Raw genomic sequence first — 24,916 nt, 5'->3', positions numbered from 1 at the left:
GTGCTGGGGATTACATCTTCCCTGGACGTAATTATACAATCCTACTGGCTCACGCAGAGTCCGACTGTTTTTCTTTTCCTTAATCTGAAAATCCCTCGCAGGAAAAGATTCCTCGGTTGTAAGAAGCTATTTTTCTCCTCTTTGTTTCTGTGGTCTTCGTCTGTTGAATGTCTCTGTTTCACTCTTCTACTGTCCTTCGCTTTACTCCCTCATCCCTCCATCTGTCTGCCTCCTCTCTGCCCTTTTCCTTTCACTCTAGAATACATCTGTCAATGACAGACATTTTTCTATTTCTCCCCCTCTCCTCTGTTCCCTTTGTTCCATTGCTTCCTCTTTTTCTAAAAACCCCACTATTTGTACGTATTTCCATTCCTTTCCTCTCTCCTTGTTTTAACACTTCTGTTATGTTGCAGGTCAAACTGAGCCATCGGAAACTTAACTTGAACTTAACTTGAAAATCTATTTCCCACACCTTCATATCCATTCAGGTCACTCTTTCTTTGTAAATGTGAGACATGCGTTTCCTCCTTCCAACCTTTTTTTCACACACACTCACTCACACACACACGCACACACACAGTCTCACCTTGGGCAAGGAGGCTCTGGAGCCGGAGCTCTGCGTGGTCATGGTCAGCACAGTTGTGATGCCCAGACCGACCCGGGCGGGTGCGGCATCCATGTTGATCCAGAAGGAAACCCAGGACAGGATGACGATGAGCAGCGAGGGGATGTACATCTGGATCAGGTAGTAGCCCATCTGACGCTCCAGGTGGAAACGAGCCTCGATACAGGTGAATTTACCTGGAGGGGGAGAGGGGATAAAGAAGATTTTCTGTTAAAGAGGAAGAATTTGGTGCCTGACAAGATGCAGTAAGAGACAGAGATAAAAAGCAGCAGGAAGTCTTTGTTGTGTTTGAAGGGAAAGAAGGAATCCAGGTGTGAAGGGGCCGAGAGAAAGATGGATTAGATAAGAAAAGATAGAAAAACGATTATTACTGGGATGATGAGAGGTAATCTAAACTCTGGTTTTTTCGCTTAAAACCATTTAAGTGTGATATATATCTGTTTGGTAATGGACCTGATGAACACCAGAGCAGAAAATTGCATTAAGAACTACATAATAAGCTGAGGAAGTAGAAACTAAACCTGGAGTTGTGTGTGTACGTGTGTGTGTGTGTGTGTGTGTGTGTGTGTGTGTGTGTGTAATTTCACACAAGATGTCATTTCTGCTGCTATGTGTCTCTATCAAAACAGAACAAAAGGCTGGCCAGCTCTGGAGGAGAGAGTCGCTGCAGATCCAGACCTCCTGGAGGAATAAACACCTGGACTTACATCAGATTCTGCTCTGATCCAGAGCTGTTTACTGATGGAGAGAGAGGCGAGCTCAGAGATTTCACTTTCTGGATTAAAAAGCTGATTTATCTTCACTCCTGTTCATCAGCCTGACTGCAGCAGTGATCCGTGACTGTGACCTCCATTGTCAGGTGTTTATGTTCTGTGAAGCTGACTGATGACTGGAGCTGGAGGGGAAATGTACTCTACTTCATGTTCACTGAGTAAACTTGTGGATCTGTCTAGTTTGGACATTGTTGGTAACATCTGGGACAATGTAAGTACAAAACTGCAAAGGACTATAACTAATGCTGAGTTTGTTTGTGGACATTTTTCAATGACTTTAATGACAATGACAGATTTCCCCCCCAAAAAAACAAAAAAACTCTTGAGTAAACAAAAATCATCTTAAAGAAAATGTAGATAGGCTGGTTGTCTCTTCAAGAGTTCACTCAGTCATCTTCAGAAACATCACCGCCATCTGTCTGAGGGAATAAAACATAAACCGTGACAGAGGAGGGGCTGCTGTCGTCTTAACTATAAATTCTGAGCCTGAAAGATTTATGCCTAAAAAAAAGTTAAAAGCAAATCAGGGTTCATGATGAAAGAAAAAACTCCCATTATTCCTTTTTATTTAAATCTACTCTGATGTTCAGCATTTTAAAGGAACAGTGTGACTGCTGCCCTCCATAAAGGTTATTACTTCATAATGAGAAGGCTCATGATACTTACTGCTTCAAAGATATTCACCACTCACTTATATATTCATGGAGCCAGTCATTTTGTCTCAGTAGGTGTCCTGTTTTTCAACATGAATATCTCATTTGGAAATGACTGAATTTGCAGTACACCGAGCACAAGAGGTTGGTTCCAGGAAAAAAAGTAATGATAATGCTGGTCGATGTTTAAACTACTTAAAAGCAAAATGTTCTTTCATCAGTTTCCCTGAGGCGATGCAGCTCCCATTTGCAGTGAGGAGTGTTTCTGAATTCCCTATTATCTCCATCTGAGCATGCACATTATCTAAACACTGACACAGCCACGTCTCCGGGAAAAAAAAAAAAAGACAGGTGGAATGGATGAGAGAGACGGGGTAAATTAAAAGAAGACAAGGAGTGAGGGACCAGAGACGGGAAGAGTTGTTGGACTGGCAGTAAAAAGGAGGATAAGCCGGGGAGGGAATCATAGAGGGACTGAAGGCAAAGTTGACAGCTTTGAGACAAAATGACATCTGCCTTCAGCGCTCACGCTAAGCCAAAGTGTAAATCACGAGCGGAAAATCAGAGAGACACAAATGCGCGGCTTTGCTGAATATGAAATGAAACCCAAGCATGTTAAATATTTGAAAACAAATGCAGGAGGTGTTTTGGGATTTATGCTGCCAGTTACTTGTTGCAGTAACAGCATGTCGCAGAGTGTCAGAGCGGTGGTTTAGAGGAGTGTGTAGCGCCGAGGAAGACACCGCAGAAAGAGCTGAAGTTATGGCCTCTTCCTACATCATAAAGCTGATAATACTTCCATATGATGCTGCTGAATTATAAATGAGAAACATTTTCATTTGTATCTTCACTGTGGACGCAAGTATTTATTTTTGAAAGATGAGCTTGCGTTGCCGTCTGCTACAATCTTCAACGATCTTCGTCTCAGAGTATCGCTAAAGTAATTCTAAAGAAATGGCAGCATCACCCTGTACAGACATTAGGTGTAAAAATCTACACATGTAGCAGGGCCAAAAAGTCTGAGTCAGAAAATAGTTGAACGTGTTATTAATCCACGCATACGAAGCTCGATCAGGCAGAGCCAAAGTGACCACACCATCAGAAGATCAACACATCAAGCTCAGTTCCCTGACAGATAGCAATGCAACTTCATCACTAATAAAGAACTTCTAAATGAAGAACACAAATTCCAGTCAGCAGTCATCTTGTCAGCAGAGGGCTGTCTTGTAGTGTCTCAGAGGACAAGGAGAAGTTTTTAAATGACTTCCCCTATCAACACTCTCACGGGGAGGCTACGAAGTACCAGAATTACGTCATATGTTTTGTATGCCACAAGACTAATCTGTACAATATTTACAGACAAAAAGAGGCAGAAGGAACCTTAAAGTAGCTCGAAAAGAAGTTCCAGGATTCAGAGTCAGATTGGTTAAGATTCTTGTCATAAAAGCATGAAACACAAATGAAAATTGTACAGCATGAAACTGTATAATCATTAAGTTGTAAGATTAGAACCTTACATCCTGGACACACATTACAACGCAGACAGCTAATGGTGACCTGACCTGTGTTGAACAGACTGGTTTAGACTTAGACTTTCTTTCTTTATTTAAATTTTGTTGCAGTTGGCTCAGCATAGTTTAAAAAACATCCCCAGCATGGCTCCTTTACATCATGCAGGATCACCCTCAACATCCTGCAGTTCATCCTGCAAAGATGGGAACTCCACATCAGGGGTGTCTCAATACGCCAAAAATACGATATCTAAAAATGAAATTTTGATATCAGGATAACAATACACATATGATAATATTGTGTAAACACTGTCATAGATATAATTCCCTTCTGTTCTCATTTTGTCATAGGTAGGTTGGTGGCAACTACGCACCTGCTGACTACCAACCACCATAAACAGATACAAGTAATTTATTATTGCTGTTTTGTTAACACATTTGTATGTTACTGTTTACAGACTCTGTCTCCACCTTCCTACACTCTGTGTATTGTGAGTGTAATTCATTGTCCAAAATATAGAAAGAACACAATTAAGAGTTAAAGATGTATTTGACTGAGCGTCGTTATCATCACAATCTGATATCTTGACGAGAGTGTTTAACTGGAAATCCTCCTCCAGCGTTTTGTCCGTCTCAGTCTGGGTTTCAGGATATGGTTTTGGTCGAGCTGCTGTTTCCAAGAATGAAACTTCAAGCCCCAACATTTGCTTTGTTAAGATTATAACGTGTTTCTGACTCGGCCTTTTGACAAATACATCCACTTCAACTTTCTTAGCTTGGTGTCACCTTCCTTTCGCTTGAATTTATTGTTTTCTTATGTCAGTATCCACTGCACACACTGTGCCGTTGCAGTTGAAAGAGCGGCGATGTACAGCTGCCTGTTGTAGCCTGCCAGGAGCGACGTTAGTCCTTGTGTGGCTATGAAGGGAAAGGAGCAGCGGATGTTTACGCTCGCAGCGTGTTGCTGGAAGAGGGGAGGAGAGAGAGATTAGGAGGAACGAAGGCAGCAGTTCCACCTCTCTCTCCTGGGCCTTCTGCTCCAGCTTTACTTATATTTGCAACATATATATCGTGTAGGCAAAAATCTACAAGGTTTTAAAATGTATCTCACCACAGTTTCTGTAGGTGGTGCTGTTTTTACAATGTTTTCAACCAAAAATCTATCGCTGCTAAAGGCGACACGCTTGGTTTTTGTTTAATAGATTCATGAATCAATATCTGGCATTGGGCTGAACAGGTTTGGATGAAAATCCAAGTTTTAAATTATTAAATGTTAAATGCTTTTAGAGAAAACACTGTTCTCATGCCACGGGATGTAAACAAACCCAATAACTGGCATTTTCTGCACAAAAACGAAGATCTGCAGTGAAGATAATTTAATTAACACACACTGCAGAGGTCTTATTTACACTGCAGTAAAAGCAGCAAGAGTAACAAATGTCCCTTCTTCTCTCTCTCTGTAATGTAATGAGCACGCCGGGTCTCATAATAAACCACAAGAGAGCCAGAGAGCAAGATGGCCGACGATCCATTTAATCAAAGGAGATCAATGGAAGGCAGCCTCATCAATTAGAGTTAACCCTAAATGACTGGAGAGGAGAGGAGAGGAGAGGAGAGGAGAGGAGAGGAGAGGAGAGGAGAGGAGAGGAGAGGAGAGGAGAGGAGAGGAGAGGAGAGGAGAGGGGGAAATGTGAGAGGAAGGAGGGATGAGGAAGAAAAGATAAGAGGGAGAAAATGTTGTCAGCAGCAGCAGAAGGAGGAAGAGAGGGAGAGGAGGAGGAGAGTCGATGAAGTTGGACTTGATTTATAGCTGTGATACACTTCAGAGCTTTTAAGTGCTGTCCATATTTTCCATCTGATAAGAAGATTGAAATTATTCAGCCGGGCCCCTATCTCACTGTGGGGGCAGAGTCTGCATGTGTGTGTGTGAGCTGTACTTAACAATGCAATGTGTGTGTGTGTGTGTGTGTGTGTGTGTGTATGTGTCGTGTATTCAATACACAAAAACGTGTGTTGCTTCCTAGTTTGTGCCCAGTGATTACCAGATGTATATGGACATTGTCCTTTATATATACCATTTGTTTGTGTATATGTGTGCTGAATTTAAAGGGATAGTTTTATTTTATTTTTTGAAGTGGAGTTGAATGAGATACTTATTCACAGTGGGTGTATTATACAGTAGATGGCTGTCAACATGCCCCCAATTAGGAGAGGGAGGCAGAAGTAGGTAGCTATTTGATGTTTTAATGTATGTGGAATATTTATCACCACTTTCCCTTGCCATGAGACAGATGTAGACTGTCACCTCCAGGATCAAAGTGACAATTAGCAACATGTTGCGGAAGAGAGAGAAGATCATATAGCCACACTGCTGCCTGTAGGATTCCTATAATATTTCTATGTTCATTCAGTAGTGTCAGTTGAAAACACACTCCGAGAACAAGCCACCTTAGTATAACCACCATTTAGAATATGAATGTTGGCTTAGGTTTGGATGACAGGTTCAGAAATGTATGTATCACACACACTTCAAACATATCACCAGCCAGAAATCTAAAGCACCCTGCAATGCAGCAGAAACCATAATTAGTATTTCAAACAGGGCTTTTCCTTTGTGTGTGTGTGTGTGTGTTAGGTGGATGGAGGGATGGAAAGACATGGAAAAAAAGAGAGAGAGAGAGAGAGAGAGAGAGAGAGAGAGAGAGAGAGAGAGAGAGAGAGAGAGAGAGAGAGAGAGACATTCAGGGAAATGCTCCCTCGTTCTTGGAGTCATAATAGACTGCAGCTAATAAATCTGGAAAAACGACACCTTAATTCCCTCTTAATGCTTGATTGGGAAGCAGCGAGGCATGTGCACGCTCAACTACACACATGCACACACAGGCACACACACACGCACACACACACACACACACACACACACACACACACACACACACACACACACACACACACACACACACACACACACACACACACACACACACACACACACACACACACACACTTGCCCATAAACATACACTGCAGTCACAGAGGAGCAGCATGGCGGGAGAGAAACAGGGAATGAGTTGAGAAAAGCATCTCTCCTAGTGAAAGAAAGAAAGAAAAGAAGAAGATCACACAGGTTTGACCTGCTGAGCCTCTTTTAGCTCATAGATTTGCTTTTCCTGTTTGTCAGCATTCTCATTCACTATATGGTTCATTTTGACCCTCCACCTACAACCTGCATACATCCACTTCCCTTTAAGTCCATAGCAAATAGCTTTGCAGAACTCTAAGTCTGAGTCAATTACAATTAATTACCGAGCATAATGTAAATTGAAATAAAAAAGCTCTTAAAGGTTTTTTCTTATCATCAAAGAGTCACCAATAAATGAGCACATATTTCAATTTTCTTTCTGTTTTATTTAAGCCATTTACATTTGTAATTCTCTTCAATACTGCTCCGACCAACCAACCAACCAACCAACCAACCAACCAACCAACTAAATGGCCAAGATAACAACCATGCGACCAAACAACCAAAGTAAACAGCCAGTGACTTAGCAGTTATGCACAAATTGCCTTAGTTAGTATTCAGTGGTGCAACTCCCCTCAAAAATTAAGTATGCATTCAATCAAAAAACTAAAACCAGTTTAATCGAAAAGCCTGGTCTCAGTGTCTGTCAGCTTGTTGTGGATTTTTTGGTGAAGATTGTTCCACACATGTGTAGGTTTGTAATCTGTTCTTTTACTTTGTGTTCTAGCCCAGTTTCTCAAAATCAGCATAAAGTGAATAGTTTGAAACTACTAAATGATCAATGCATCAGTTTTCATTGTCATTTTTGCGGTAGGACAGCTTCATTTATTCAAACAGGAAATACCATATAAGGAAGCATCAATGTCGTGAGATTGACTCCTGACTTACATGTGTTTATAAAGCTAAGCTGTGGATTATAACTTCATTGTCTCTGCTAAGCACGACTGTGCGTGTATTTGCATAAATGTGCTTGCAAGAGGATATAGGGGTGTGTGTGTGTTGCTTATGTTTGTGTGTGTGTGTGTGTGTGTGTGTGTGTGTGTGTTGCTTATGTTTGTGTGTGTGTGTGTGTGTGTGTGTGTGTCGGTGCTGAGTCGTGTCAAGGCTCTCTGTCTGGAGGTGGATCGTTCATCTCCTCAGAGGTGACAGCAGACGTCAACCTCTGTGTGAGTGATGGCTCCGAATCAGAACTAATCAGCCTCCTGCACACACACACACACACACACACACACACACACACACACACACACGCGCACACACACACACACACACACACACACACACACACACACACACACACACACACACACACACACACACACACACACTGACCAGTGGTTTGGTGTTTTGGAGTTGGGAATATATTTCCTGTTCTGTGGATGTTGGATGGGACATATTGTAGGCAAGGTTAACTCGACAATCTGAGCTTGTGAGGATAAAGTAACAATGTTTTTGGGGAATAATTATCTAATATTTGAACGATAATGAAGGCAATTTTAGGATAAAAGCACAATATAACACGTTATATTGTGATTTAAGAAATACAAAGCATTTACTTATTATCATGTGAAGACTAATATGTGCATTATAAGTGGTCATAAAGCTTCAAACGTTATTCTGGAACTCTCCAGACAGTGAGGATTATTAGGATTTTCATATGAAAATAACATAACTCTTTGGCAAAGACATATTTTGAAGGATGTTGGTAGCAGAAATTAATTTACATGTCTGCTGTTCACATTTTAGGTTAAGCTTATTTGATAATTAGCATTATGCTTGAGCACTCAAAGTTCATTTCACAGTGACACTTTATTTCTCTGGACAATTGTTGTCCATCTTGACTTTAGATCCAAAACTAATGATGTTCTCAGATATTCAGTTTAGTCACAGTGTCTTTCTGCAGGAAAGTGAAAAACAAAAAACAAAAAAATTCCATTCCAGTTCTACTGACAGTCTGTCTATTTCAGCCAGCCAGCTCCTCAGCTATCTATATATCTATATATACTAGGGGTGGGAATCGAGAACCAGTTCCGACCCAGAACCAGTTCCAACTGACCGCTTCCATCGTAACTGTACGCCTCCAACATTATCTATTCTTCTTAACGATTCTCTCATTTCCCTGCCTGCACAAGGCTTTCTGGCTTTCCTGAAATTTTGCGACGCGGTACATTTGCGTCACACTCTCTGCGATGACTCAGACCTTCAACTGCAAGGCAGCAGGAAGTGATCTCTTCCTGGCCTGGCTGCATTTCACCAAACAAGATGAGAATTCTTCAGTGCAATGCTGTAATATCGTGAAACCTGCTAAAACAACGCAGACGGTCGAGCTAATTTATTTAGACTATATTTTCTTTCTACACTATATCTTGTCAAGGTGTTGTTCAGTATGTTTGAGATGAATTTGTTCATGTTCACAGTCTTGTGCTGACATCATTTTGTGAAAAAAAATAAAATGGTTGCTTTTGAAGACTGTGTAGAACTCCTTTTATGCCACTCAATGAACTACCCAGGAATCCATATGAGAATTGATAAGGAATTGGATTGATAGGCACAATCAACAATGGCATTTATAGTGATAAAAACTCACTTCCCACCCCTAATATATACTCTGTGTTTTCTCTGGAGTGTAAGAATCGTGGACTGGACAGATGGTTTTCAGCCACACTTGGAGGACCTGGAGGGAGAAACAGAGCGTGGCGGCCGTCCTCGTCCTCTGCTAGATTCTCCTTGCTCGTCTCTTTTTCTGATTTCTGCTGCTCTCACTAATTTCTGCCGTTTGTCAGCTTCCTTCTCACATGACTGATGCAATTCTTTCTTTGTCAGTGTCTTTTGCCCATTCCCCCCACCCCCAGAGACTGTCCATTCTCCTCCAAATGATTCATATCACCATCTCCCTTTTCCTGTTTGCTATTCTTTTCCCAACACTGTCTCTAATCTCCTCCTTCTTTGTTTTAACAATTTTCTGTCTCTGATTCTTTCATTCTCCCTATTTTATCTTCATACCTTTACTTATTTCTCCACTCTCATCCTTTTTTCCCCTTTTTTTCCTACCATTTATTCTCTTCTTTTACCCCATGCTGTGCATTCTCTAAGGGAAATCCTAACATTTAAACTGAATTTTGTGTTGTGTTATATTTGTTGCAAATGTGTACAAACGCTAAAACTTTAAACGTGAAAAATAAACTATTCTGAGTTTGTGTCTGAAACAAACTTTGCAGCCTGTGGTGCTTTGCTCGTCACTGAAAGTTTCATGACATTTTTAAAAAAGGAAAACTATATTTTGGGAATGTGATATTACCATTTCAGTGTGGTATTCCTCTGTTATTTTCATATTTCACACATTTTAATAAATATTCAATTCTGACTCTGACTCATGCAGCGTTTCAGCCGAGTCTCAAGGCAGACATTTCTCACATCTCTCTCTCTCTTATTGTAATTTCAGAGAATATTTGCCAAATCTGAATATTGACAAATTCTCTCTTCACTGGAGAGAAACATCCATTTATCCTCTTGAGTCCTGCTTTATTTCCCTGTCTCTCTTAACCCCCTGTCCTCTTTCATTCCCCTTTTTGTTATTTAAATGCAAAAGAAAACCCAAGTGTTTTATTATTTTTCTGTCTTTCATTTTACAAAGCAAAAGCAGGGGAGAAACATTGTGTAAAGTGAAGGAAGAATACAGAAGAGTGTAAAGGGAAGCCACAAAGAAAAATGGGAGCAGAGGTGGGTTTTTCTCTTTACATTTCTCATGTCAACAGCATGTTCACACGTCGCTGTTTCAAAACATGACAGCTGATCAACAGGCTGCACTCACATGGCACACTCCTCCCACTGCAACATATATCAAACGCACCCTTTTGATCATGGTGCTGTCCTCGTGCTGTCAGCGCTGCTGCTGCTGCTGAGACTGTCGCTGATCATACAGCTTCTCAACATGTCCACCTACACACCAGCAGCTACCTGTAGACTCTCAGTCTACATCACCCCGTAGAGGAAGGCGATATGAACATATTCTATTCAGATAAAAATGCACCACAGCATATTTTTCAAGTATTTTTTTTTCTATCATTGTGGCCTAAAAGTCTTGTTTCCTGCTTTGTTACATCTTGGATTCTCTATAGCTTTGTTTATCACTTCTGTCAGCTGTACTCCTGAGGCTGCCTGGAAGGAAGGACCTAATTCGGCACAGGAAAATTAAGACATCAATCAATTAGTACCGATTAATTCCAGTTATCTGCTAGTTTAGAGTTTTTTAGGCTATGTTCAGACTGCAGGCAAATCAGATTTGTTTCTCTAATCATATCTGGAAGACAGAGTGTCCGCACTGTTACTTGGGAGTAATCAGGTGGGATTTTGGCTCCGGAGATAATCAACATGTCAGCCACTATGTACGCTGGGGACGCGGCTTTCCTACAGGGAGCTGTGTGAAATGGCGATTCATCACTTTGTTCTCCTAACAATCACAATGTGAAGTCACACAGCAGACAATTTATTTTGTCCATGGCCTGTTATTGAGCATCTGGACTGAGATGCATCTGTAGAAATCAATTTCGCATTTCAAATCACGAACAAATGTGGCTGATTTGATTTGCGAAATCGCATGTGTTTGTTTTCTGTCCGGACTTCCTAAAATCAATCTGGATTTGCCAAAAAAAATTGACTTGTGCTGGCAGTCAGAGTATAAACTCAGTCACAGTCCAGCAGGTCAGCTGAATGTGCAAATATTTTTACATTTTTGGGATGTTTTTGTATAACTATGAAGATGGTAGAACAGGATTTGCAATCATTGCATTCAGTGTCCCTGGTTCTTTGTAGTCCATGTCATAAATTTAGCTCCAGGGAGGCTTATAACTTTTATATAGAAAATAGAGTTTAAACTGAACAGTTATTTAATGAAAACAACAAAATCCGATTAAATCAAACCATTGTCTCAGATCTTAAATGTATCTGTAAAGAAGTACATCTTGTTTCAGGAAGCATCTTAGAAAAGTACAGCAAAACAAAGTGTTAGCAATAAACATGCTTGTGTAGACGACTAACGGAAAAACTAATCTTTATAAAAAACGAGTAACAAGTTGATTTGTATTGTCTCAGCAGTCATAGATTTTTTTCTCCTGTGTTGAAAAATACGACTTTTATGACTCCACAGAGACAGAGAATTAAACAGATCAGATTGGAAACCATGGAAACTGTGATAGCCAACTGATGGAGGAGAGAAAAGGAGCAAAATAATCAAACAGACTGTCAGAGGCCATATCTTACTGTCGCCCCACTCACCTGTGTTGTAGTGTTTGGTGCAGTAGCGCAAGTCCTTCTCCTCTTTGAGTATGAACTGAGGTAGCGTCAGCCCGTCGGCCACCTGCACGGCTCCCTTCTCATCCCACTCGAATATGAGGTCGTTCATGGTGTAGCCGACTGCAGCAGAGAGGAGGGAGCAGGAGGTTAGACTGACTTCAACTCTGTGTGGGTCATTTATTTCACTCCCCGCCCCGAGGAGGAAGATGATCTGTCTGTCTGCAGTCGGGGTGCAGGCTCACCCAGCCAGAAGTTTCTAAATACATTAACTCAAGTAATACGCTTAACAAGTATTTCCATTTGATCAGTTAGTTTGCAGATTCAGATTGTTACTACAAATTATAACAAACTATTAAATGACAATGTATCATTACAAGCTGACCACCTGTCTGATATTGTGATGGCTCCCCTTGTGCAGCCGGAACAGCTCTGACCTGTCAAGACATGGACTTAAGACCCCTGAGGGAGTCCTGTGGAGTCCTGGGCTGTGTGACTCTGGTAAACGTGACAGTCACCCAATTTCTATGTAAGTTTAGTGGCCTGCTGATAGGAACCTCTAGGTGGTGAGCAGAAGTGACCAGCAGAAGTTAAGCATGAACTTCTAACTGGAAAACAGCACGATATTTTTGATAAATCACTTTGGGGTCATTTTCATTTAATTCATTTCTGTGGTAATTTTGGGGCTAATATCAAAGACTTCTCAAATATGTTGTTTGGTAATCACAGCCGACTTACCATGACGTTTCCAGGCCTGTAGAATAAAGAGTTACCTCAAGTGCAACACTAATATCAGCCCTGAGGTTAGGAACATGACTGCGTGTGAGTCAGACTGTGACATTATGATGCTTTTCAGTCTATGTCGCTTCTGTTTGAAAGCGTTACATCAGAGCTGACAGCAGCCTCAGTCTGCTTCCACTGACTGTTGTATTGTGCTTTCTTTCCTTGATGATCGCTGACCCGTCGTACGCCAACAGAAGAACGGAAGTCTTTCAACTTTGGCTCGTGATTCTGTGAGTCTCCTCACGTCTTAGAGGAAGAATGAAAAGGCCACAGAGAAATCTATATCATATCTCTCCCCCTGCCAGCTGCTCACTGACTGATCGACTGATGCACCCCTGACTCTGTGTGCACGTGTGTGTGTGTGCGTATGTGTGTGTGTGTGTGTGTGTGTGTGTGTGTGTGTGTGTGTGTGTGTGTGTGTGTGTGTGTGTGTGTGATCACTCACAGCTCTCCAGTTGCATGATGCAGGTCTGGACGTCCATAGGGAAGTTCTTCAGATCCATGGGACAGGCCAGGATCAGTGTTATTCTGCAAACATACACACAGAGGAACACACACACACACACACACACACAGCTTCACTTAGCATAAGAGGATTATCTGGAGCTTTATAAGTGTGACTCAAAGAGCAGCGCCAGGCGAGCGAACTGAACAGCAACAGATCAGCACGTGTTTGAAATTGATGAAAACAAATACACTTAGTTTATTTCAGTGTAGTCACTGCTGTAATAAGTTTGTTTATATGGCCCCAAGTATTTTTTTTTACTTTTTGACATGTGCAAAGTGGTTCCACCAGTGGTGAAGCATCAAATCTTTCAAAAAATATACCCAAAGAAGACCTTTTTTAGAGCAACTTTATTGATAAAATAAAATAATTACACGAGGCATTTTATTTGTTCACTGTTTCACAGACTCATTTTGAGCCTGTCAACCATTGAGGCATTTTATAATTCTTAAAATGTTTTGGTTTGAGAACCTAAAAGATTTATATTATCTCCACATTATCGCCCCATGAGCCAAGCATGCTTTGAATAAATATATTTATTCCAGCCAGAGAGAATCAGGTTGTGTGTTAACATGGTTGAGTGGTATCAGGTTAACACCAGCTCTCTTGATCTGACTGAAAATTCATTCAGATCCTTCTGATTGAGGTGGTTACATGAGGCGTGTCTAATCTGACTGAGTTATCATTCTGATTATCAGCGGAATATAAATCAGTGTACATGCACCTTTTGTAATTTTAAATAATGTGATGATGAAAACAAAATGTAAAACAATAAATACCACAAATTTGCTGATTTAAATTCAGAGGATTTGCTGCTTCTGCAAAACATGGATTTTAAAACGATACATACAATACAAAATTGTATTTCATTCCTTTTGGCTTTTGACCATCGATGAAACACAAAACGCAGTGTAAAGACCACTCTTGGTTGTGATGGGGCTCTTTAAATCTTTTTTTTTTAACAGATTACATGATGGAAAATTATTAAATAAATCTTGTGAAACTTTTCCTATGTTTTCTCATTGTCAACAAACAACATGAGAAAACCAAAACAGACAAGGAAATAAACATATTCACAAATCCAAAGCCTGATATATAAACAGACCCCAACAAATGGACAATTTCTCCCTGTCTCCTCCTGCAACTTTTGCTAAAAACTACATTGAACACTGATGAGGAAACCACTGAGCCTTCATTTAAAGATTCATATATTCAGTAATGGGCTTGGAGCTGAGTAACACAAACATGAAGGGAGAATTCTAAAGTACTGAGAGACAGATTAACTCATTGTTCACTTTGGTCTTTTCATGGGATTTGATTAGCAACAAAGAAGAGAACACTGAGAGCAGTATCTTAATCATCCAATAAAAAGATATTCAGTAGATATTCGTTGCCACCTGAAATGAAGATGGATTTCTCTGAGTAACTTCTCTGATACTGATTATCACAATGGGACATCACAGCAGGAGGTGCAGGGTCACAGTTCCACGTCTTCTTCTCTGTTGGAGGACTAAAACCTGTAGCCGCGCAGTAACGTGGGAATGAATCTTGTTTCATGCAAGGCTGAGCCGCGAAACTCTGAAAATTAAAACGTTTGGGGCAGCTGGTCCCACGTCGCGGTGACACATTCGTTTTCTGAGTCTCTGCCACCAAAATTAATTACTGCTGTCATGGAGGGAATGTGTCTCTGAGAAAGGCAACTTTTCCCAGAAATGAATAGAAAAAAAACTGTTTTATAACCCATATGATGCATTACTGGCATTAAAGACTTTCATTTTAAAATGAGATATTTGCCATTTAAAAAAAAAAAAGAAAAGAAAACATTCTCAGACATTATTACTGCTCCACGGGATCCATTAGACCTCAGTATTTACTGTTATCAAATTCGTTTTCGCAGCTATTTATCTAAAATTACATAGACAGATGTAATCATCTGTACTTTCAAAATAAATTGAACCAAGAGTTGAAACCAAAGATTTATTTTCAATATCAATTATTTTTCTGTTAGCTGATAGTATATTGTGCAGTCTGTTAAATGTCAGTAATTATAGGAAACATAAATGCAATAACTGAAGATTTCCTAAACATCACTGAATTTATGAAAACATCCTCGTCTGGGGTCCATTAAGTAGCTGTCCTGGAGCTTTCATATGACATGATTCTAATTTTGCTTATTTGCAGAATGAATTATGAAACAAAGCCCAGTGGTCACTGCGCAGCCACCATTTTATAAAAATGGCAGGTATGGAATCACCAGCCAAATCTAAACTTCTGCTAAACACGTGCATGGTTTCATGACAACAACTTCTTTTACACCTCAGTCCAGCAGTCAGCTTTTCCCACCAGAGCACTTAGACAACAAATGCGAGAGTTTAATATCTAATGTTTCTTCTGAGAGCGATTCTTCTTAGTGTAGGTCATCACATATCACTGCTTTGGGTCAGAACTGGGTCAGAGCCTGATTTCAACACGAAGCAATTGACAACCTCATGAAGGGAATGGACAATCAACATTTTCTCCAGAATCACCTTCCCTACCTCTGAAGGGGTTTGTCTCTTCTCTAATAGCCTTTTTGAATCTACACATCTACAAAAGTCTGCTGATGAAGACCACGTCATATGAAAGCTTGTTTTTATAAGTACTGTTTCCAAACTTAATGATGAACTCTGATCGTCTGTATCACAGAATCTTCTTGTGATTGTTTTAGGAATCTGATGAGGTGAGAGGGTTATAACTCCAACAATGCAGTTGCAAGGCTGTGTTGGTTTCTTTATGGTATGCTGTGATGCAAAAAAGCAAAAAAAACAAAAAAACCCCTCCAGCTTCTTTTATTGCAGGGTTCCAGCTGTCAGCAGGTTGTTGTCGCGACAAGAGGTGATTTCTCTGCACACACTCGGCCCACCTGTTCTGCTCAACCAGGACACCGCTGCTACAACACACGTCCGGTCGGCCCTAAACTTTGCCGCATCTGCACATCGCTGTAAGACGCTGACAGGATGCTGAATATGGATTACACGAGAGATGGCCTCCACAGATGTCCCGCTTTCTCATAGAGAAGGTTTGGCTCTGTGGCTCTCTGTCTGCTGTGTCGTGATGCCTAAACGCCAAACGCTGACAAAGTTGGTTCCTCGTTTTGCATGCCGAGAGCTTTATAGAGTTTTACCTCCACAATCCTGCATAACTAAGGCAGGACCGAAGCAGAATTTCATGACTTTCACAATGACCGGCGAATGTAAATATGCAACGCTTGGATAAGACAACTAAAGAATGGCATTAATTTCCTTCTACAAAAGAATAAATCGGCTTTATCCAATCAACTAGCAATCTGCTGATTTGATTTTTCACTGCAAGTAATGTTTTGGGAGCAACTTGTTTTAAGATACATGACGCATTTTGCAAGTCTTGAAATGAAAGTGTCTTGGTTTTTCCTTTTGCTATAGCCCTCCACGAGCACAAACAGGGCCACAAATCATTTCAGTGCTAGCCCTGCGTTGAAGATTGGACTACATGTAATCTCAAGAATGTCACTTTCATCTCAGAGGCGACACGGCCATCGGTCTTGACTCCCCGTACCGCTCTACTGTCGAGCGATAAACATCAAGAAACAGAGTAAACAACATTTACAAGACCCACTTTCTCCTCCTTCCCCCGCGAAGGTTTAATATCCCGATCCGCCTCGTCGCCTTTGAGATCAAGCTGATCAATGCAGGGTTCATTCTGATGGTGTCAAGTTAAAAAATGGAGGCGACAGAGGGGGAGCGCAGGGTTCATCCCTTTTTCTGACGATATTTATAAAGAACCAATCTCACTCCTCCACCTCCTCCTTCTCCCGCTGCTGGACATGAAGGTGAAAACTGAGGTTGATAACGGATCGGACGCGCTGCTGGAATACTAACGGGCTGAGTAGATTACCATGGCTGCTGCAGCGCTCTCTCATTCGCCCCTGAGCAGAGGCAATAAAAGCGAGGAAGAGGAGGAGGAGGAGGTGGAGACACCGGCAGGCTAAAAGGCTCATCGGTGGAAGGCGGCTATAACTCTTGACAGCCTTGAATGGGATGTCTTGGAGATAGAAAAAAAAAAAAAAAAAAAAAGGTAGGAAGTCGAGCTCTGAAGGAAATAAAAACCTCCAACTTTGAGGCAATAAGAGCCTTAAAGCTGAGGGTGAAGGCCGCTGGAATGCAATAAACAGGAAGTCTGAGCAGCAGAGTCACTTTCAGTCTTCAATCATGGATTTGTAACTGATTGTTTCAATATAACCTCCAAACTTACAACCTTTCTCCTTCAGTCTATGACTCAGAACTTTTTCTATTACAGCTATATCTCTTCTAAATGGTCATTGTACAGTCAGACTGCACCAGTGTTGGTGCGCTGTGGTTTTACGGCTGCATGAAATTTTGGCTTCAGCTCAGGGCTACAGCTAATCATTTTCTTTTTCTTTATCAATGAATATGCTGAAAATGTTCAAGATGAACAATTCCCCAGAGCCTGAAGTGGCACCTACAAGTTGCTTCTTTTGTTCAACCAACAGTCCACAACCTAATCTACTGTCATAACTAACAAAGAGAAGGGGCAAATCCTCACATTTTTCGAAGCTGGAAGCAGCAGGTGTTTGACACTGTAAAACAGAGTGTGATCCAGTCTAATCATCCAGGAGGCTCCTGTGTTTTTTAGGTTGGGGAGCGCTTAAGTTATCAGAAACAATTTTGTAATTTCAATACTCTCCCACTTCACAGCTTTACTGGTGTTTTTTTGGGCCTTGTGCCTAAACTTTTCAGCCCTGAGAAGACAGCTCTCTGTTATTCAAGAAAAATGGCAAAATTTTAAAAGAATAAGTGAAGGACGGTGATGACACGTAACAGCATAATCCTGCTGGTCTGAGCTTTTGAATGAGTTGGAAATAACAGAAATTGTTGGTTGGACAGAAAAATTTGACCAAGTGAAATACAAAAAACCTTGACATCAGTATTTAATGCACAAACGCAAATGATCAGAAAATCTTTCCTTTCCTATTAGGCTTAAATGTGTTATTTAAAAAGTATTCTAAGTATTATTTTCTATTTTGTACATTTTCAAGGAAAATGTGCCTGCATGTATCCATTGTGTGGTAATGAGCAGTGAGCAGGCTTTATTCACAGTTGGCATCTAAAACCTCACACTTCCTCCACTCACCGTATGCTGTAGAGCACGTTGCCGTTTTTAGAGATGCGTAGCAGCTTGTTGTCAGTGGTGACCTCGTGGAAGTTGGCGCCCTTCTCGTTAGCGAAGAACAAGTCAGGTTTCCAGATGGAGTCCAACATAGAGGGGTCAAGATCCAGCGAGTCGTCGGGGTACTCGCTGTAGGCCAGCCGAGGGTCGTTCCACTGCTGTCTCAAGAAGATGTTCACTCTGTAGTCCTGAGGAGGGACACAAAGGACAGATGAGTCAGAGAGACTGAAAGGCTGCTACATCTGCTCTGCAGCCATGGATGGATGAATGGATGGATGTATGAATGGAAGATTCACCCTGTGCTCTTTAGAGTTTCTTCTATTTTCAACCCAATTTGACATCAATATGTGTAAAAACAATACTGCAACACAGCAGAAAATGTATGATTTTATTTCTGTGATAACAGATGCAGCAGATACCCAAATGACCAGTTTTGCATTTTCTTGGCTTGTAAAATCTCCCATCTTTTAGCTTACATCATACACTCCCACTATCATTTTTTTATTTTTTTTTTTAACCATAGCTACATTCTCTTGACGTCTCACTCAGAGTAATGAAATGACAACAAAACAGAAATCCTTGAAACACCTTGAACAGACGGATGGAAAATGTTTCTGCAGGGAGATGTTCCCTTTAAAAGAAAAAGGGAGAGATGAGAGAAAGGGAGGGAAAAAAAGGCTTGTCAAGGGTCACTGCACTGCTGACTCAAGATGCTGTAACTCCATACGGAGGAACGGATCGACGGATACCGGCAGATGTAGAGATGGAGTGATGGACAGGATTTTTGCGGATGGATGAGCAGGTGGTTATGGGTCTTCATCCATATGTCATTTTCTGCTTTATGTGAATGTAAGAGGTTTTACTGATCGCGGCGAGTTGTGGCCTCGAGCCACATCTGAGATCTCTTACAGCCTGTGAGCCGGAGAGCAGCCTGGAAGATTCGACCTCGCTTTTCACTTTTCTATTCTCATTTTTCTCTTTGCTCTTGGAGGCTTGTGTTTACTTTTGTCTGACTGATAAAGCTGTTCTTAAGGATTAGGGTTATTATTACAAATCATAAAGCCACATGAAACAGAAGCTGGCGGGGATAGAGGGATGTACAGACAGGCAGATGGATGTGTGGAGAGTCGGTACAAAGCGGAAGGTCGTTGAGCTGCTGCTCTACGTCTTTTGTCTTACACAGGGAGATGGAGAGATACATGAGGAAGACAGTGAGAGGGATAGATGAACAGAAGATAGAGGGCGGCGGAGCGTTTTTCAAAGACGAGGCCTGCGGGCTGTATACAATGACAGACGCTTCAGAGAAGAGATAATAACAAGCGCTTCTGCTGGATTTTGAGATTGGTGAAATGAGGAGGGTGTATTACTGAGGAACGAAAGATAAAACTTTTACTTCATACAACACCTCCTCGTATTGAAACGACTAAAAAGGTTGATTGCCAGATGCCCAAAACGACAAGACCACTCTGAAAAACACATGATGGTTGCAGCGCACACACACAAAAGGTGTGGACCTTTGTCATATACAGTATTCACAATTTGGTTAGGATCAGTAAAACATTGTGGTTTGAGTTCTAAATGAATATGATATTTATGTAACTAGAACTCATTATTTTCATTTGGCGTCAGACAGGACACAAACAGAAGTCCTGTGTTTGCTCCTCCACAAACATTTGATGACAGTCAGGTGTAGTTTGGTGGTCAGACGAGCAGAATTTCTTAGAAATTATTCTCAAAGACAACAGGAAGTGCTTTTGGGGAGATACAGATATTGAGATATATACTGTGTATCGCGATACAGTCTACAAATCTTGCAACGGAATTTTAAGACCGCATCACCAGCCAAAATCTAGCACAACAGACCAATGGTGCTGTATTCAATCATGCCGAAGTACACTGACTTACACCACATCCCATCATGTGATATCAAGAACTCCTGGTCATCAGTTTTATTCATCCCTTGTATATGGAAAATATAAGAACATTCATGAAACTTACAAAACTTTTGGATCCAAGTTAGTTAAAATCAAAACTTTGACTAAGTTTTGAGAATGAAGCCATGTTGTCTAAATCTTTACAAATTGCTGAACACTGAGCTCAACATTTCTCGGCTGCCTCCAGAGTGCAGGGACATCGGTACCTCTTTATGTATCTTCTGTACAACTGTAGTGGAAGGTTTGACTTTTGACTCAGTGAAAGCTGCAGATCTTTACTGATCTAAATCAAAGATTCAAAGATCCCGATGTTCAGTTTAGGTTTTAAAAGGTTTCATCCAGCTGGAATTGGAGTCGACTGGAGGTTAAATCCAGAGTGCAGCGTGGAAATAAACCTACACATTGTGGCTTTGAGACATTGACCTTTCACTATTTAACTGCTGGAAGAAGATCAATACGTTTCCTACACATCTGTGTGTGTCGGTCTGAACGTCTATCTTTGTGAGAGCAAAATAGAGATTTAGAGACTCAGAACAGTTTTGCAAGTGATGAAGATTTTTGGAAAATTTCATTCAAAACAAACTCATCCCTTCATACCTACATACGCTTTGGGTTGGTGCCAGTATTTGATGACCTGTAGACAATAGACCTGTAATAATCATCTTTCTTTCTCCAGGAAGTTACATTTTGTTTTCTTTATGGTTTGAGTTCATTCAAAACGACTTGTTTAGTGTTAGGGAAAAGATGTAAGGATGTGTTGCTTGGATGTCATTTTGGTGCTTCTGTTGAAACCAACCACTTTTCCACAGGAGGACAGTTTCAAGAAACAACAAAGAACTTCCAAAATAGTGGCTGAAAATGTGTCAAGGAAACATGGGTGTTGTTTGTTCAAGCATCTCGATGAAAGACCTGTGGTGTCAGACATTTTGTCTGGTCCTCCCTCACCTCTCCAGCTGTTGTTTTGAGGGACAGAAGCAGAACTGGGTTAAGCTTGGCTGGAATTAAGAATCGATCCAGGTAGAAGATATTAACTGCTGCTCCCACAGAGGCGTATTGTATAACCTCCACGGCCCCGCTCTCCATCTCACATTCTGAGATGGAGTTTCTTTATTCAGCGCAGGGTGGCATTTAGCTCGCTCCTCCATCCCTCTAATTGTCAATTATTCTCAGAATATGGAGCTCGGCCACTGCGGCCAGGCTGCAGCCATCATTAAGCCGCGTGGCGTAGCAGAAATGCATCGCAGGGACCATGTACGGCCATGCCAGCAGCCCCAGCGGGTGGCATTTAAACGACCATGTGAGTGTGTGTGGAATACAGTCACATGGCAATCAGCCTCAGCGAGAGCCCCTCACCGTTTATCACTGTTTATTACACTAAATATCTCACATGAAACAAATGAGCTTGACCTTTCATGAAGGAGTCTCTTCTGAATATGATGAATAACCTGAAATGGCGCAGAGAGGAGGAGTGTTGATGAAGAGAGGGAACAAGGTAATACAGAGGAGAGGTACGAGCCCGCACCGGCATCATCAGTCATAAATCCGCCGGAGCTTTGACTCCAGCTCAGACAGAGCAACAGTCGAGCAGAAGTGGCTGAGATAATTTTGAAACCAGTGATCACACCAGTCTGACGTGTAACAGAAGCTTACTGTCTTGATGCTGCTGAACCCTTCGGCACCTGTTTCTTTACTTCTCCGACGACAAACCCCTCCGTCCTGCAGCTGGAAACACCTGTCCAGCATCAGTACTGTCCACCATGAAAACAGCTTTAACTTGATCCATTTCTGATGCATCTCTCCTGCATTAATAGTAGTCACAGCTCTTTTAAGGTGAAATTTAATGAAACAGGTAAGCGCATTATTGTAAACAAAGCAGCATTAATGTTCATCAATCAGCTACAAGCTAGCAGTTTCTTTTGAAATTTGCAGTTAAAAATGTCTGAGCCACCGACAGGGACATCAAACTTTAATTGTTGCTTTCTTTAGATTATTCACATTTTCTTTCAAACTGGAAATTCCCAGTAGTTTTAATTCATGCCTGCAAATTAAATAATTCATGGCCTAAAATGTTTGAATTAGTTCAATCTATAAATGTTTTTTCAGTCTCGCAACACATGAATTCAGCTTTATGAACTGAATTAATAATGAATTATTGATAATTCTGCACCAGTGTTCCCAGCGAGGTGAGCTTTGTATTGACCATAACCATGACTTTTTCCATAGTTTACTAATTCATACAACATAATACAAGGTTTGCAGAATCATCCAATATCAGTGTGCTTTTTCAGAAGACCCAGTTCATTTTGACTAAATGTAATTAAATGCACAATATTTAATTTCTGCCACTAGGGGTCTCTCAGTCAAATCAAACAAAAGGTTGGATACGGTGATCGGCCATGAGGGAGCGGACAGCACAGACACCTGCACAAATAAGTCTCTTACAAACGCTGCACTTTGCACCAGTTGATGAACAAGCTATTTACAATGTGACAACCTTGAAGTTATGTATCTATGTTTTTATTGTTCTGGTTTTTATTGTTCTTTATATTTGTAAAATTACAAGGTTTTTAATGTTGTCGATACTTATATTTTGAAAATTCTACAAGTGTGAACACTGGCTTTTATTTTCAGTAGAGCTCAATTTTCCAAAGGTCTTTTGATGTAAGGACATGCAGTCGTGGCATCATTTGGACAAGCCAAAATCAATGCTTTATACTTGATGAGCACTGGCCTTATAATGTGGGTTATTTACGATGCGACAACGTTGGAGTTATTTAGTTATTTATTGTTCTGGTTTTCATTATTATTTATATTCATATTTTGAAAATTCTAATGAAATAAAAACATGTTTAGATTTCATAATTTTCCTTTTGATGTCAGATTATTCATAACATAATGGTGATGAATGCTGGTTGAAGAGCCCTGAAATGATGTTACCTTTAGTCTTCATCACCAACCTCCTTCCTCACGCTCTGACACTGAAGAGTTGAGTAATACTTTTTTTTGGTGGATTCATATTTTGCACTTTCCAACTGCTCAAAATCACAAATATGTACTTCTTATACAAATTTTACAAATGTAACTTGAAAACAAACCCTTTTTATCAGATCAGAAAATGTGACATATTCATATTCACTGATACACTGAATTTATAAACTGCACCTCTAATTCATATGGTCCACTGATATTAATGTCTGTACCATTTCATCTACATGCAGATCACAGATGGGACTTTAAATCTTTTTTTTTTTTTTTTTAATTGGTCAGCTTGCGGATGTCTTCTGGTCCATAAAACCTCGGCTTCATAGGTCAGATGGATGCACATTAAGTGCTTCAAACAGACACGTGGGGAAGGACAGGGCTGCATTCTAAGACTCAAATGAGGGGAAAGTAATTTAAATTGTGAGTTTATGATATCAGGGAATGACTCAGAATTGCAGAGATTTGACAACTCATTCAAGGTGTATAAAAACATTTTGTTGAGGAGGTGACATACAGAGCATTTCCTCCTCCTGAGGACGGAGGTAAAGTGCTGCAGGACGTCGGCATATGTGCAGTAAAAAAGTGGGAATAGTCTGTAGGTTCATACTCATGGTTTAATATCCCGACATAAGGCCATTGGACTGTTAAGTGCTATCCTGAAATTACCATCCAGCACCGCCACGCTGCTATGAAACCATTAGCACAAGAAATGCTGTACTTACACAATACCAAACTCATTTCAGCATGTATTAAACTCAGGCAGTAAACCACGCATGAAAGACTGCAATCTTCCTCCTCCTCGTCCTCTTCCCCTTCCTCCCAACAACAACAATACAGACAAAAAATCTACAGAAACAGCAGCAGCCATATTCTAATTCCACGCCTGTCATAACATCCTGCTGGCTCCCTGGATGCTGCTCAGGTAGGAAGAGGAGGAGGAGGAGGTAGGAGGTTACGGAGGCTCACACATTATGGCAACACATCTGCTCTGTGCACACAACATTGCATTGAGAGAGATGGAGGCTGTTTTCACTGTGTGGCTTCAAAAGCAGCACCATGGGGTGTCAAATCAATTCACAACAGCAGAATTCTGCCTGGATCTTCATGTGATTCTGATAAATGATTGGTTGACTAAATAACACACACTCTGGATCTGGACAACACAGAGTCAACCTGTGATATTACATTTGTGTGTTGACATGGTTACTATTATTGTTATATTTTGATATTGATACGCGTCTTCTTAATTATAGATTAATTAAGCACTGCACTAGATCCCAGGATTATAGTCCCTGAAAACTGCCATACTGTACCCGCAAGATTGGAAAACTAGTTTTTAAATTTTATGCTTCACAAGAGTGGAACAATGTACAGAAACCCGGACCCTTTAGCTCGGTTTCACAACCTTTTGGCTGGCTCGAAGCGGTGTGAGTGTTGTGTTGTTTGTAATATTATATATCTATATCTATCTCTATATTATTGTATTTTGAATATATGTACATACATGTTTTGCTTTTTTTTTTTTTTTTTGCTTTTTTTTATATATATATATATTTGCTTTGTATTCTTTGCGTTATTTGTCCTTTATACACAGGGTTAAATGTGTGAAAACTATCCAAGAAGATTAAGTGATT

The 24,916-nt window shown here is 40.7% G+C and overlaps 1 protein-coding gene across 3 annotated transcripts in view; it reads right to left on the bottom strand.

Moving 5' to 3' along the window:
• glra1 (glycine receptor, alpha 1) overlaps positions 1-24,916 on the bottom strand; it is a 122,509-nt gene that overhangs the window by 24,956 nt on the left and 72,637 nt on the right. For all 3 annotated transcript variants that reach the window (XM_037077733.1, XM_037077734.1, XM_037077735.1), the window contains 4 exons: positions 18,331-18,554; positions 13,102-13,184; positions 11,859-11,996; positions 587-801 (listed from right to left, as the gene is read on the bottom strand). In XM_037077733.1, the coding sequence (XP_036933628.1) occupies positions 587-801; positions 11,859-11,996; positions 13,102-13,184; positions 18,331-18,554 (660 nt within the window). The remainder of the gene's footprint in view (positions 1-586; positions 802-11,858; positions 11,997-13,101; positions 13,185-18,330; positions 18,555-24,916) is intronic.

The sequence above is a fragment of the Acanthopagrus latus genome, chromosome 18, assembly GCF_904848185.1.
Source record: "Acanthopagrus latus isolate v.2019 chromosome 18, fAcaLat1.1, whole genome shotgun sequence".
Lineage (NCBI taxonomy): Eukaryota > Metazoa > Chordata > Actinopteri > Spariformes > Sparidae > Acanthopagrus > Acanthopagrus latus.
Note: the sequence above shows the minus strand (reverse complement) of the source record. Positions and strands in the feature narration are given on the sequence as shown.